Consider the following 13,735-nt stretch of genomic DNA (forward strand, 5'->3'; position numbering starts at 1 on the left):
TTTTTCAATCTAGAAGTAAGAGAGGCAAAAATTGGTTTAAAAAATGCCAGTTTCCTACACGTTAACAGCGAAGAGGGAAAGACCTAGCAAACTGAAAGCAGAGAGGAGTGAAGCAGCTTCCTTGGAGAAGTCCCAAGTACTTGGGACAGGTGGCCTCAGGGCCGCTGCGTAGCCGGTGGGTGCTCCAGAGCCCTGCGGAGAAAGAGAGGGATGGAAAGTTCCAGACCAGTGCTACCAGCGCGTCAGCAAAGGCAAGCTGCGTGCACAGACAATGACTCGCAATTTCCAACACGGTTCCATTCAGAATGCTGGAAATGGAACAGAGAGCCGGCCTCTGCAGTGCTCTGGATCCAGGTTGATCCCCCAAAGGCTCATGCTGTCAATGCTTGGTCCCTTCAGGAGGTAGCTTCCTAGTTGTAGGAAGTTAGTTTATAGGGACTGAGACCGTACTACCCTTAAAGAGGACATTACTCAGCTTAGCTTTCTTTCTCTATGTTTCCTGGTAACCATGAAGTGATCAGCTTGGTTCCCCTGTGTGTATCCCACCAAGGGGTGCTTCAACCAGGTTGGTAGACTGTGCAGCAAGACCCCTCTAACCATGAAGCAAAACAAGCCTTGCTTCGTTCTGGGTGTTTGCTGGGTCGTTTTGTCCCAGTCATGAGAAGCTCACAGAGGGACTGTGTCTTTGAGTCTTCAGCGAGCAGTTTCCAGGGATTTGATTTTTTGGGGGGAAAGTGGGAGTGGGGTGGGGTGTTGAAGCTCATACTGTGCTGGCCTTGCTTCCCTCTGATCCACACGCTCCTCTGCAGCTTCTCTCCAGTGTCCTCACCTTGGCTTTGTCTGGAAAGTGTGATGAAGAAAGCCTTCATCTCCTGTTGACGTTTCCTGACAATGAGAAATCCTGGTTCACCACAAGGGAGCTCTGCAGCCTGCCTGGGGCTCAGGTGTTCTCTCTGCTCATGATGATGGGCCAGAACCTGAACCTGAGGAACTTCATGTACAAAGTAAGGATGGAGTCCTTGGGGGAGGGGCGCCCCGCAGGGTCGCTGCTCCTATGGTTGTGCTGACCACACACTGGCTGTGCCTTGTCTGCACCCTCAGACCTCAAACCCAAGGTGCCTTCTTTCTAGGAAAGGGTCCGATGTATAGGACTTATGTGTAATCTTCCATCTCAGATTTCTGTCGCTGTGGTCACTGCCATGACCAGAAGCAACTTAGGGAGAAAAGGGTTTATTTCACTTTACACTTTCATGCCATAATTCATCTTTGAAGGAACTCAAGACAGGAACCAAAGCAGAAGCCGTGGATGAGTGTTGCTTCTTGACTTGCTCCCTGTGGCTTGCTTAGCCTGGTTTACTTAGAGCATCTAGGACCACTAGCACTGCCCACAGTGAACTGGACACTCCCACGTCAATCACTACTTAATAAATACTCTGAAGGCTTGCCTACTTGCCAATCTAATGAAGGCATTGTTTTTCAATTTTGGTTCCTCTTCCCAGCTACGTCTAGGTTTGTGCCAAGTTGACAAAAAACCAACTAGCATGTTTTCTATACGCTATAATTTCTCTACATCATGTATAATACCCAAGAGCTACTAAATGGTGTATAAATACTTGTTTTCTGCATTCCCTTTGGAGTACTGATAAGAAAAATATCTATACATATATATTATATATACATATTTTTTTGGCCTTCAGGTTGTTTAAATCTATGGATGACCCATGGTCCCTATACTAGCTGCAGCATGGGACCAACAGTGAGGGCTTCTGTAGCAGCCTCAGTCACATGGGGTCACTCTGGGAGTGGCATCTCAGTGAGATTTTGTCAAATAAATGGACGTCTAGAAAATCATGTCAGGTGTCCATGGCGTCAGGGTCCTTGAAACATTGGGCACAACATGGTAGTGAGGAGGGGACACCAGAAATAAATGTCATGAGGCCCTATAGTCAAATCTCTCTCCTTGCTAAGAGGCAGCATCCTGAGTATCTGAGGAAGCAGGGTTGAGCCTGGTTCATTCCTAAGCTGCCAAGGCAGATGTGCCTACCATGGTGTGGCCCTCGTCTTCTTTATAGCCTGGATCTGTGGTGTCTGTTCTGTCTGTTAGATGCATCCAGTTCTATACCAGGGCAAGTGTGGAAAGCCAGAGAGGGGTGTGGCCAGTACAGCACCCCTGTGCCCCTCTGTATACCAGCTCTTCACCTGCTTCACAACAGTCCTCCCCAAAGCAGGGAGAGGCTGACAGAACACGAGTGTAACATCCCCAGAGAAGACGTCCGTGTGGGAAGATGGCGGCGTCCAGCGCCAGTTCCCAGACTTGCTACCTATTCTTAGCCACCATTTCTGGAAAGGTTTCCTCACCTCCACATGTGAGCTTTCATGCAAATTCCCAGTACCCTCTCTCCCTGCCCTTGCCCATGTCTTTCTTGGAGCTCTACTGTTTACTCCTGACCCTGACGGTGTGTTACGTATGCCATCAGAAAGGTTCAGATCTGCAGCAGGCCAAGATGGCTGCTGGTATTCCATGTTCAGGCCAACTGTCTTGGGTCCGAAAGAGTAGATTTGCATTTCCCGCCATTTGTGGTATTATTCCCTTCTGTAACTCCAGGAAACCTCTGGAAATGTTCATCTACCTCCCCACATCCATACCCTCATAACCATATATACACAGTCTCCAAGAACAAATACTATATTTATGATAAGTGTACTTTAAAGCCTCCATGCTTTAGATTCTGAGTCTTGGTGTAACTGACACTTCTAGCTGACATGCCAAGGAGCTTAGCTCTCTATTTTCTCCTCATAGCCCCTCATCCAATGTTACCTATGCTCTATCAATTAGCCCAAGGTAGTGCCTGCTCCAGCATACCCACATAGACCTCTCAGTGTTTCTCAGGGACAGCTAAGTACTTGGACAAGGACCATCAAACCTGCCAGGATTTCTTTGCAGAAAGATATATTAGATTGGATTTTATCTTCAGGGACACAACAAAGGTAACACTACCATTATTAACAATAGCTCCCTTTATCAGGCCCTTCCACATGCACAACTTGATGAGGGGTCACCGATATGCGACATTGTTTGGAGATGCTGCTGAGAGTCAAGCCTTTTCAGTTCACATGTACCTTCCATCTCACTTGCTGGCAGTGAACCCCAGAAACCTTTGGTGAAGCAGGCTAAGCTACATCAACATCACCCATGCCAGAGTCCCAGTTAACTTCCTACCTCAAGTCCGTGGCTTCAAGGGGTCTCCTCTGAAAGACAGCCCTAAGAGGAAAATGGGGGTGGGGAACCTCCAAAAGCCTCATGTTATCTTTTGTTCCTCAGTCTCTTCTTTGGTAGTGTGCTGAGTAGGTCCACACCAGCAGGGCACAGCGGGAAGTGTGCAGCTGTGATTCCTGGCTTCAAAGCAGCTGTAGAGCCTCAGGACTCCAGAGAACAGAATTAAGAAACAGTGACCATTAGGCTTCTTGGGTCAGCCCGGAAGCTGAAAATTCAGGATGCAGATGACCTTCAAAGAGAGGGGGATCCCTCCGATGTTTCTCACCTGTGGACAGAGGGGCTGCTTGCTAAGTTATTGCGGTCAGCCATAAAGTACTTAATTGCATAACTAATATTGCTGATGTAGTATATCTTCATTTCATACATAAATGATCAAGACAGAAAAGGATTACAGTCCTCAGAATCTGCATTGTAGGGGGATATGCAAGCAAGGAGCGAGATGGGTAGTGTGTCAGGTGACCTGAGCAGAAGTCGGTTTCAAAGGGGACTTTCACTGGTCTAATTTGCAGCCCTGAACTTCTCTCATGGGTGGACTCCAGCAATCCTTTCATCTCTCCAGGCTTCTGTTTGCTCATGCACCGCCCCAGGGTGCTGGGAGCACTGTGATGGAGCGTGAGTCACACAGAAACACTGTTTTGTTCTGAGCCTCTTCTCAAATTTCCACCTTAGTCATTTCAAAGATAAGAAGAAATATTTTGAAAGTGATTCAAATTCTAACCATTTGTTGCTGGTTTATATTTTAACAATACTGCTATAATTTAATGTGCTCTGCAAAAACACAGTTACATCTACTCCAACACAGAATTTTTATAGAGTATAAAAAAATAAGCCTTTGATGTTCAAGAGAGGATAAAATCAAGACACAAAGTTGTCGCTGCTTCTGAGAGTGGAAATGGTATTGATTATTCCATTTTTTTTTTTTTTTGCTGTTCTGTAAGACTCTGATACCCTCTGAAGCAAATGGCTTGCTCAACTCCCTGTTGGATGTCATTTCCAGCCTCAACTCCATCCTTACCAGAGCCCAGCATGCCCTGGAACACCTCCCTGAGTTTCTTCACAAATTTAAAATCACTGCCTTGCTAGACATGCCAGACTTCCAACAGGTGTGTTTTGATCCTTGCATGATGGGAAATGTTTCTAGTTTGTTCTCTTTGTGTTTGTTCCTTTTTCCCTTGGTTTCTTTTCCAATCTCTATAATTTTATGAGACCACAGTGTATATGGACAAGAACATGTTTTAATGACTCTGGAGCTAATGAGCATCACCATACTAGGGCCTGACATTACCAGAAAATTGAGAACAGCTATTGATCCACATCCCACCAAGGAGACGGCTAAGATATTTCAGGCTTTGTCTATGAAGTAAAAAGTCTTCTAAGTCAATTATTAGCACAGATGAGATTTCAAGGGCCTGTTTAACTTAATTCTGAGAGCAAATTGCTTTCAAGAACCTTAGAACATTTATTTACATATAAATAATTGGCTTACAAATTACAGATCATTTTCTCCTAATGCAAACACAGACTTGAATTAGGTTAGTGGTTTGATATTAGTTTTTGCTTGAATTCCTTCTGCCTGGGATGGAATCAGCCACGATAAGGAGAGTTGGTGGTGCAGGAGGGGTCAAATAATGATGTTCCCAGAATCCTTGCTAACAGTATGTCCATGTTAACTCATCAGTTAATGGCTAATTTCGGCAGCTGTCAAGAATCAGTATTAACTTAGCAGTGTGAACACATGCCGAAACTATCCATTTATCTGAAATGGTAGTATTATTTGATGGATTTAACTTTATTGCTGGACAAACGAGGTGTGTAAATGTGTGTGTGGATCTGAGTATATGTTTGAATGTGAAGGTCTGAGTATATGTGTAAATGTGTGTGAATGTGTGTGAATCTGAGTGTGAGGGAAGGCATGCATGAATGAATGTGTGTGAATACGAGTGTTATAGTGTGTGTAAATGTATGTGAATATGTGCATGAATTTAAGTGTGAATGTGTGAGTACACAAATGTGAGTGTGGAGTGTGTTTGGTAGTGTGTCTTGAATGTGTTGTGTTATGTGTTGTGTGTGTGTGTGTGATTTTCCTCCTCTACAACATATATTTGCCACAAATAAAATCATTATAATGATTTCAGTGGTTTCTTAGAAACAGAACAGACTCAAGCAGAGTCTATTCTTTCACTTGTATATTCCATCAAAGATGGAACTATGCTTCTGGAAGTCTGGGAAAACAGTTTGAAATCACTTGTAATTGGAGGTGGCTTTTCTTCTGCTCAGGTTTCACAGAGACACCAAGCCCAAAGTTCATCTTTGGCTTCTTTCCAGTCGGTGATTAAGCTCCTTTGTAAGGACCAGGAGACTTTCTTCAGCAACTCTAACATGTTCGTTAGTTTACCCAGAGTTAACGAACTCTTGGAGGATGACAAAGAGAAGTTCAACATTCCTCACGACTCAAGTAAGACGAGAACCACCTGCGCTTATGTTGTTTGGCTTATACAGTAGCATCTGGGACTGCCTGTGTGGTAATAAGTGTTCTTCCTGGACTGGCCGCTGGGGGCTCATGCTGGCTGGCATTAAACTTTCTCCTTCATTTTCACCAGTCACTGAGTGCTGGCTTGACAATTCCCCATAGATAGGGCCTGTGGTTACAGACTAATCCTCTCTCCTGAATCTCTAAGAAATGGAGTCTAAAACATTTGACCCACCTGAAACCCCAGCCTCTTTGGTACCCTGGGGTAGGCAATGCTGATGACAGCATTAGGGATCATCTGGCAGTAAGCCAGTGTGTTCTGTAGCTGGTGAGTAATTTGTATAGCTTTCAAATGTTTGGGTAATTTGGTAGTAAAGACGTACATTATGGTTAATTTTAATATGTCTTGTTTCTTCTTTCTCTAATACTCCTTTCTTTTTGTTTGTTTATTGGGAATCTTGACTGATTATGCCTCTTTCATTCATATACACTTACATCCATCCATCCATCCATCCTCCATCCACCCATCCAGCCAGCCAGCCACCCAGCCAGGACCCAGCCAGCCAGCTAGCCACCCTCCATCTCCCAGTCCTCATCATCCACCCATCCCTATCAGCCATCCATGCCATCCATCCATCTACCCATCCATCATCGCATGCCATCATCCGCCATCCATCAATCCATACCATCCATCCTCCATCCATCCTCATCCTCCATCCATCATCCACCCACACCTATCCATCCACTCATCCATTAGCATCCATCAGACATCCATCCATCCATCCATCCATCCATTCACCCATCCATCCACCCATCCACCCATCCACCCATCCATCCATCCATCCATCCATCCATCCATCCATCCATCCATCCATCCATCATCTCATCCACTCATCCATTTATCTCTGCAGTCAGTTTGTTTACACTGAAGGCCAATCTTTGTTGCTTATTTTTCTCCATTTTTTCCCCAAAATGGTTGTCACAGAAACTGTTAGACAACACCACAAGCTTCACTTCCAGAGGGCAGTCAGAAAACTCAGAGAACATTAACTTACTTCTCTGAGTTTGCTCAGCTCTCAAATCACTGATGATTCTTGGAATCAAGTTTCTTGCACCGTACATAAAATGATTACTCCGAAGATAAGAATTATTCCCATCTCAATTAAGCTTACAATTCAAATACAAGATGTTAAACACAGAATAACCTCTCTAGTCAGTGCTTCATGGATTAGTATGTAGGTATATGGTTAACTTATATTTTAGGGGATAATTTTTATCAATTTTATTGTATTTGCAATGAAAGGATCTTTTCCCCCCTGTTCACGAGATTTTGCAAAGATGAAATTAACACAATGATCCAAACAGTATTCATCATACCCATGTGAATCATAAAGACAAGATAACATTTCCCTGTCAAGGCTCACTTTTGGGGTCAAAGAATTATACTGATATAATTATAATTGTTTACAACTGTAATAATAAACTACCAATCATTACAATTATAAATTGCTTACAGATTTAGACAACTTAAGTAGATTTGTTATTGAAATCAGTTAGTTTTATAGTAAGAGCCACCATAAGGAATTGTTTGAGTTAACGTAGTATGACTTAATGTACTAAAAGTAATGGTTGTTATAGTTTTGTATGGATGATCAGAGAGAAATCCAGGAGCAACGTGTCAAGGGGACTACACTTTAAAAAGGTCTTTCTATTCTCAAATATGTGATTATTGAAGTAAGACTTTTCTTGATTAAAACCATGTTGAAAATAATTCCCAATCTCATTGGTAAGTGTCTGTTGTCATCTGTATGACAGACAGAAGCCTAGAAGGTGGGGTCTTGATGTTCTTAGGGGACAAGGACTGCTAAGTCAAGAAACATGAGCGTGTTACCAGCTCACTCCAGTTCAGAGTTATGTCATGAAAACATATCTGAGTCTTTTCTTTGAAATGAATGAAGGCATAGTGGATGTATATGTCAGTTCCAGATTTAACTGGATATTTTGTATCAACCTGGATCACCTAATACTTTCTTCCCTCTTCTAATTGTGGCAGCACCATTTTGTTTGAAGCTTTACCAGGAAATTCTACAGTCTCCCAAATGGTGCACTGGTATGGTCTTTCCTAAAACCTATATTACATGGAAAAAATACTGTATACACCAAATTCTCCAGCAATCAATGAGGTCATTCAAAAGGTAAGTTAAAACTAATAATATTCTTATTGGCCATACAACACACATCAGGAAGAAATCTTTACATGTATAATGAAATTATTATATGCATCGGGTTACAGAGCATTTTCTTATGTTGATTCCAGTTCATTTTGTCCCAACATTACCCTTTCACTCTTGGTACTTAGTGTGGATTTGCTGAGCTCTTTGCTTAGAGGATGTCCTGGAGGCTGGGAGGGTTATTAGAATCACAAATGCAGTGTACTCACTTAAATAGAAAAAATCTGAGGGCAATTACACATAGGACAGTTTCAGGTCAGGTAAGGGAACACAGTTCCAGAACAAAGCATTGGGGACAGATTTAATTCATTTTGCTTGATGCCTCTGACACGGAAGGGAGAGTTCAGAGGTGCACACGCAAACTGACCTCCTAAATCATTTTGGTGGTGATGTCTTTTGAATGGACCATGAGGTTTTATATGACCCTGTGGAGAATAAGGTGAGATGAAAAGGCCACAAGAATATCTGTGGAGTTCCCATATTGTGTATTTTTTCTTACTTACCTTTTAATATATTGTTTAGCTTCTCTAGTATCTAGTTACTAGAAGACCTCTTATTAATATTTGCATTAAATTGTGTTAAATTTAATTGTGTTCTCCTGGAGACTTTAACTTGTTTCTTTTTAAACAATTGTCCTGAATTTTCATGGGGGTCATTTCTTGTCTCGTGGCGGGTGAGTTATAAGCCTCCAGGTACCTTGAAGGGTCACTTTTCCAAGGACACAGGAACAATTTGATCTTCTTCTCAAATACAGAAGACCCTGCACCATGAATGACAAACTTCAAGCTTCAAATACTAGTAGTAACTTAGAAGTGCAATGTGGTCATAGGATCAGTGGATTATTTTTGGATTTTGTGCACTTTCAAGAGAACTAGGTTTCATCCCCTTGTGATTGCTATGGAACGTCACAGCAAGTCCCTTGGACACCTGCCACCTGCCACTTAGCTTGTGGCTGCATAGCCTTTAATATGCCCCCTGTCCATAGTTATAAACTTTTTTTTTAACTTTTAAATGTCCTTTGGGGAATTTTTGCCCAAAAGCCTAAGTTTCTATGAAGGACTGCTAGCCTTGTAGATATTTGACTATGTCCTCCAGTTAGCTATTTTGTATCTGTCTGAAGCTCTGTTCTTGGCTGTCATTCAAGCATCATACTTGGAAGGGATGCTCACACCAACTCTAGAGCCAAAAGCTGATGCTAGGTGATGTCCTCTGTGTATGAAACTTACTGAGGTTTCCCATAGTTCAAGAATTTCATAAAAATGTCTCTATCTCAGCTTTATTTAAAAAGGAAGGCTATGGACTTTTATAGATATATGTTAATGTTATTATTAACATCTATTTATGTCATATTACATATTGTGTCGTGTTTTTCAATGATGACATTCTCTTCAGAAGTTGTGGAAGAGAAGGCAAAAGCTGAGGAAACTAATGTGAAATCAAGTCCATGATGCAGAGGTCTAGACCCCTGGACACAGGGTTGGGAAGGGGACACACCTTACATCAAATGTTCTGAGAATAAGAGGTTTTAGAAGAACCAGGCAAGATCTCAACGGTTTCTTGCTTGGCCACTGCTTGAGTTTTAGAGGTAGTAATAAAGTGAATGTCTGCTCTGCTTTGTTTACATGATCGCAGACTATATTCTCTGTTGTTCGGCCTAGTTAATGTCACTGGAGACCGTGCACTGTCTTACGTTTGCACTCATAAAGCTGACTTAATGCCATTGTCCCTTGGATGAATTGTTCTTGCAGTCAACCATGGGTCATTTAGCTTTTATGAAAATTGGTTTCTGGTTCTTTAAAACACAGAGATGCATGTCCCACAGAAGAGAGATACTCACTGCAATGCCATCTAGGCTACTGGAGTGAACGGAGCTGTAAATTGGAAGCCATTCTCTCCATCACGGTATTTCAGCCAGTGATGGATCACACAATTGGTGGTGGTCTTCTGAGGTCACAATGGAGCTGAGAAAAGTCCTTATGCCCTTTGGCTACATAGTTGTCATCAAGTCATCGCACAATGCACCGCTCATGTGCTTGTGAAGATGCTGATGCATTGCATAAAATAGAGCACAGAGAGTTGTGTGCAGTGCGCTATACTCGATACTGACAAACAGTTATGCCACTGGCCTGTGCATTTGGCATGCTGTAGGTTTTTATTATTTTGGAGTGTCTTTTTCTTGTGAAAATGCTTTACTGTGAAACGGTAGGCCATGTTCTGGCTGCAGCAGTCCCACACATCTTGTACTAACCACGTGTCTTGATTGACTCGTATCATCTAAGTTCATATCAGTGCACTCAAAGCTGTGTGCACAGCACAAAGCCTCTTGATGATGACAATGCTCAGAGTGGATCCTGGCCGCTGATGAACACCTGTGGGTGTTGCTTAGTTTGGGCTCTTTATTATTTCTTATTAGGTAGAAACATAGGAAAGTACCATTTTAAGGGAAAAATTACCAATGCAAATGGGTACTTTTCTACGGTTCAATCTGCGGAACTGAGGTTGGCACCAAGGATCATAATGTCTTGGTCAGGAAATGTGGGAAGGCAGTGTTAAGTACTCCTTTGACAAATAAAGTGTGGCCTCAGGCACACTTTTAAAAAATTCTTGCCCTCCATCTGAAAAATGAGGCGTAGATGCCCAACACATGTATTATTTGAACCCTTTGATCAAGTCAGGACAGGGCACAGTCACACTTCCCTGTGCCTTTGGAAGAACTGGTAGGCTGCAATGGGAGAGAGTGGGAACCTGTGTAGAATTAGTAGATTGCACTGAAATATGAAGGTTTTTGTTTCAAGGGCAGCTGGAGGAGGAGGCAGTGCAGGAGGCAGTGCTGTTCAGACTGCTTTCTTAATTAAAATGTTTCCCTAGAATTGAGCTCTTCTCTTTGGTCACGAGTGCCCTTCTGGGCCAGAGAACCAAAAATGTCTTTTTCATTCTGACAGTCATTTACTCTGAGGTCACAGAAGCAGATACTAGACCTGCCTATTTCTGTGGGCCTACTGGTCTGTGACTGAGCAGATTTCTGCAGACCAAGGACAGCTTGTTGGGCAGAACAATGGGGGCTGATGGGTGATGGCCCATTTCCAGCTCTCCTTGCAGCCTGGAAACTTTCTATATTAGGATCTGTGCAGGGAGCATGAACCAAAGAGTGAAAGCCATGCGGACCCCTGACTGCTGAGTCCACCTGGTGACCGCGGTCACTTTACAACTATAGAGCAGAGCCCTACCTTATAAAAGACCTCAAAGGACCAGTGTCCTGCATCAACCTCGCCTCATCTGATTCCTGTCATTTTGTACCCCTGTCATCTTCTAAAATGATTAAAGGGAATTTAAAACTTTATCTTCTTGGTATGCTTTAGTGGCCTTGACATAGCGAATTTTAGTTAGCTTTTCTCAGTTATTACCATTTTCTGAGCACAATGTCAGTTTTGTTATTATCCAAGATAATAGGAAGAGACCAAGAAGATAATAAAGCAGGTCAAGTTTAATATGGACGATTACTGCTGTAAAATCATAGGAGTAAGAGGGAATTGATCAGTGAGAGAAAGGAAACACTGGAGAAGGCAGTAATGGCAGACACTTAGAGAAACACCTGTACTTAGCGCTGGAATAGAACATGCCCTTGTGGAAGTAGTGCCTCTTGTCTGACTTGAGTTCCAAACTGCATTGGAGGGCTCACAGCTGGTTGGAGGAAAAAGCCAGTGAGGTACCTGAGCATCTTCATTCTGGAATATCAGAAGTATGCAACCTTAACATTGTGTTGATTGCCAAAGGAGGAAGATTACAGGGTCCATCCCCTTTACTGAGAACATGAGCAGTAGAGTAACTTAAGAGTTGCAAGATGCTAACTTGGTGATTGGCACAGTCCGTTGTAAGTTGTTTCTTTAGAGAAATGAGACTCTTGAATTCCGATAATGCTCATCATCTCCAGTGTAATTTCTAATCAAGTACCCATTTGAATAGAGATGGAAGAAGAGATGAAAGAAAAACCATCCACTCCAGCCAAGACCTCACACTGGCTGGGACCCTTGTCTGTGCCTCAGATCTACTACTACCAGGACCAGCAGTTGTGATTTTCAGTTTTCAGATTAAGAAGCTGAGTTGGAGGGCTTTGCCAAGGTCTCTCATCAGGCAGTGGAGGTGGCACTCCAACCCAGCTCTGTTGACTTTCAACAGTCAGTGGTTTCCTTTTCTTTGTATTTTTTTTTAAAAAGAAAACAAGGGCTGGAGAAGATGGCCTCAGTGGTTAAGAGCAATGACTGCTCTTCCAGAGGTCCTGAGTTCAATTCCCAGCAAACCACATGGTGGTTCACAGCCACCTATAATAAGATCTGGTGCCCTCTTCTGGCCTACAGACAGGATACTGTATAAATAAATATTTTTAAAAATGAAAAGAAAACAAACTATCTTTTTTATTATACATACCAATCCCAGTTCCCACTCCCTCCCCTCCTTCCATTCCCTCCACTTACTTCCTCTACCCACATCCACTCCTCAGAGAGGGTAAGGCACATTGCTTTGGGGAAGGTCCAGGCCCTCTCTACTAGATGTAAGCTGAGCAAGGTATACATCCAAAGAGAATAGGTTCCCCAAAAGCCAGTACATGCAGTAGGGATAAATCCATTGCCAGTGGCCCCTCAGTCTGCCCCAGCCATGCAACTGTCACCCACATTCAGAGGGACGAGTGGGGTCCTATGCTTGTTTCTTCCCAGTCCAGCTGGTATATGGTGAGCTCCCATTAGCTCAGGTAGACTGTTTTACTGGGTTGTACCCATCCGGTCACAGTCAGCATCTTATCTAATACTTGTCTGCTACATTTCAGTGCTTTTTCTTCATGAGTTCACATGTGAAATGGTATTCAGTTTTCTGCTCTCAGTGTAACTGGGGATGGATGGAGAATGGTCAGAGAAACAGAGCAGATGTGAGGATGATGGCTTCCTGTGCACAGACTAGCTTCGAGCTTTGGAGTTGGGGTATCAGACTGTGATGGGGGGGGGAAGCTGAGCTTCGGTCTCATCTTCCTATTGATTGTATCTGAATTAGAGAGGATGGCAAACGGATCATGTAACAGTTCTCACACTTCTGGAATTCTAGCACGAATCATTTTATTGTCTTAGATGTAAAACTACTGTTCATTGGGTACTTATTTCTAAACGATTTGAGCATGAGGATGGCCACTCCCAAGTGCTTTCTTGCCTATGTCTTACAAAAACCAAGCATAATTCAAAATAATAAATGTTAGGGAAGTTCACATTTCCAAGTGGATTGGCTATTAAATGAAAATCCATGACTCAAAGTGAAGTTTGGGGTCTGCACTGTTAGGGTTCTTTCTATTGCTCATGTCTTTGATGCTAGGCATCAATCAGGAAGAATCCTGAGCCTGCAATCTGTGCTTCCCCAGCTGGAGTACTGGTTAAATATTTAAGGACATAGATTGCATTTCGTATAGGTTTGTGTAATATCAGGTACAACCTTCCACCTACCCTTACAATCCTGGCTGTATTTAGAAACTCATCACTTGGAAGAAAAGGATGAATTCCAGAGGTTAAAGGTGAAAGGAAACCATTGCTTCCTTTAGTAACTTCTAAAGCTTGGTAAATGAGGAGATATGAAATGCTTGGCTTGGATCCTTGTGGAAGTTGAACTACGTCAGAGAGTAGACATTGCTCAGGACTTGGAAGATCCAGCAGGTACTGCAGGGACTGTTCACATGTCAGAACGGTGTTTGAAGGAAACTCATAAGACCCCTAGGCAGGT

At 42.9% G+C, this 13,735-nt stretch overlaps 1 protein-coding gene across 1 annotated transcript in view; it reads left to right on the forward strand.

Annotated features, from left to right (window-relative positions):
* The window catches only part of Abca13 (ATP binding cassette subfamily A member 13), a 395,665-nt gene that overhangs the window by 103,342 nt on the left and 278,588 nt on the right, over positions 1-13,735 (forward strand). Inside the window, 6 exon segments of the mRNA XM_038325545.1 lie at positions 810-1,004; positions 4,216-4,380; positions 5,555-5,732; positions 7,801-7,841; positions 7,843-7,890; positions 7,892-7,942. Of these exon segments, the coding sequence (XP_038181473.1) occupies positions 810-1,004; positions 4,216-4,380; positions 5,555-5,732; positions 7,801-7,841; positions 7,843-7,890; positions 7,892-7,942 (678 nt within the window).

Source organism: Arvicola amphibius, chromosome 1 (assembly GCF_903992535.2).
Source record: "Arvicola amphibius chromosome 1, mArvAmp1.2, whole genome shotgun sequence".
In the NCBI taxonomy this organism is placed as follows: Eukaryota; Metazoa; Chordata; class Mammalia; order Rodentia; family Cricetidae; genus Arvicola; species Arvicola amphibius.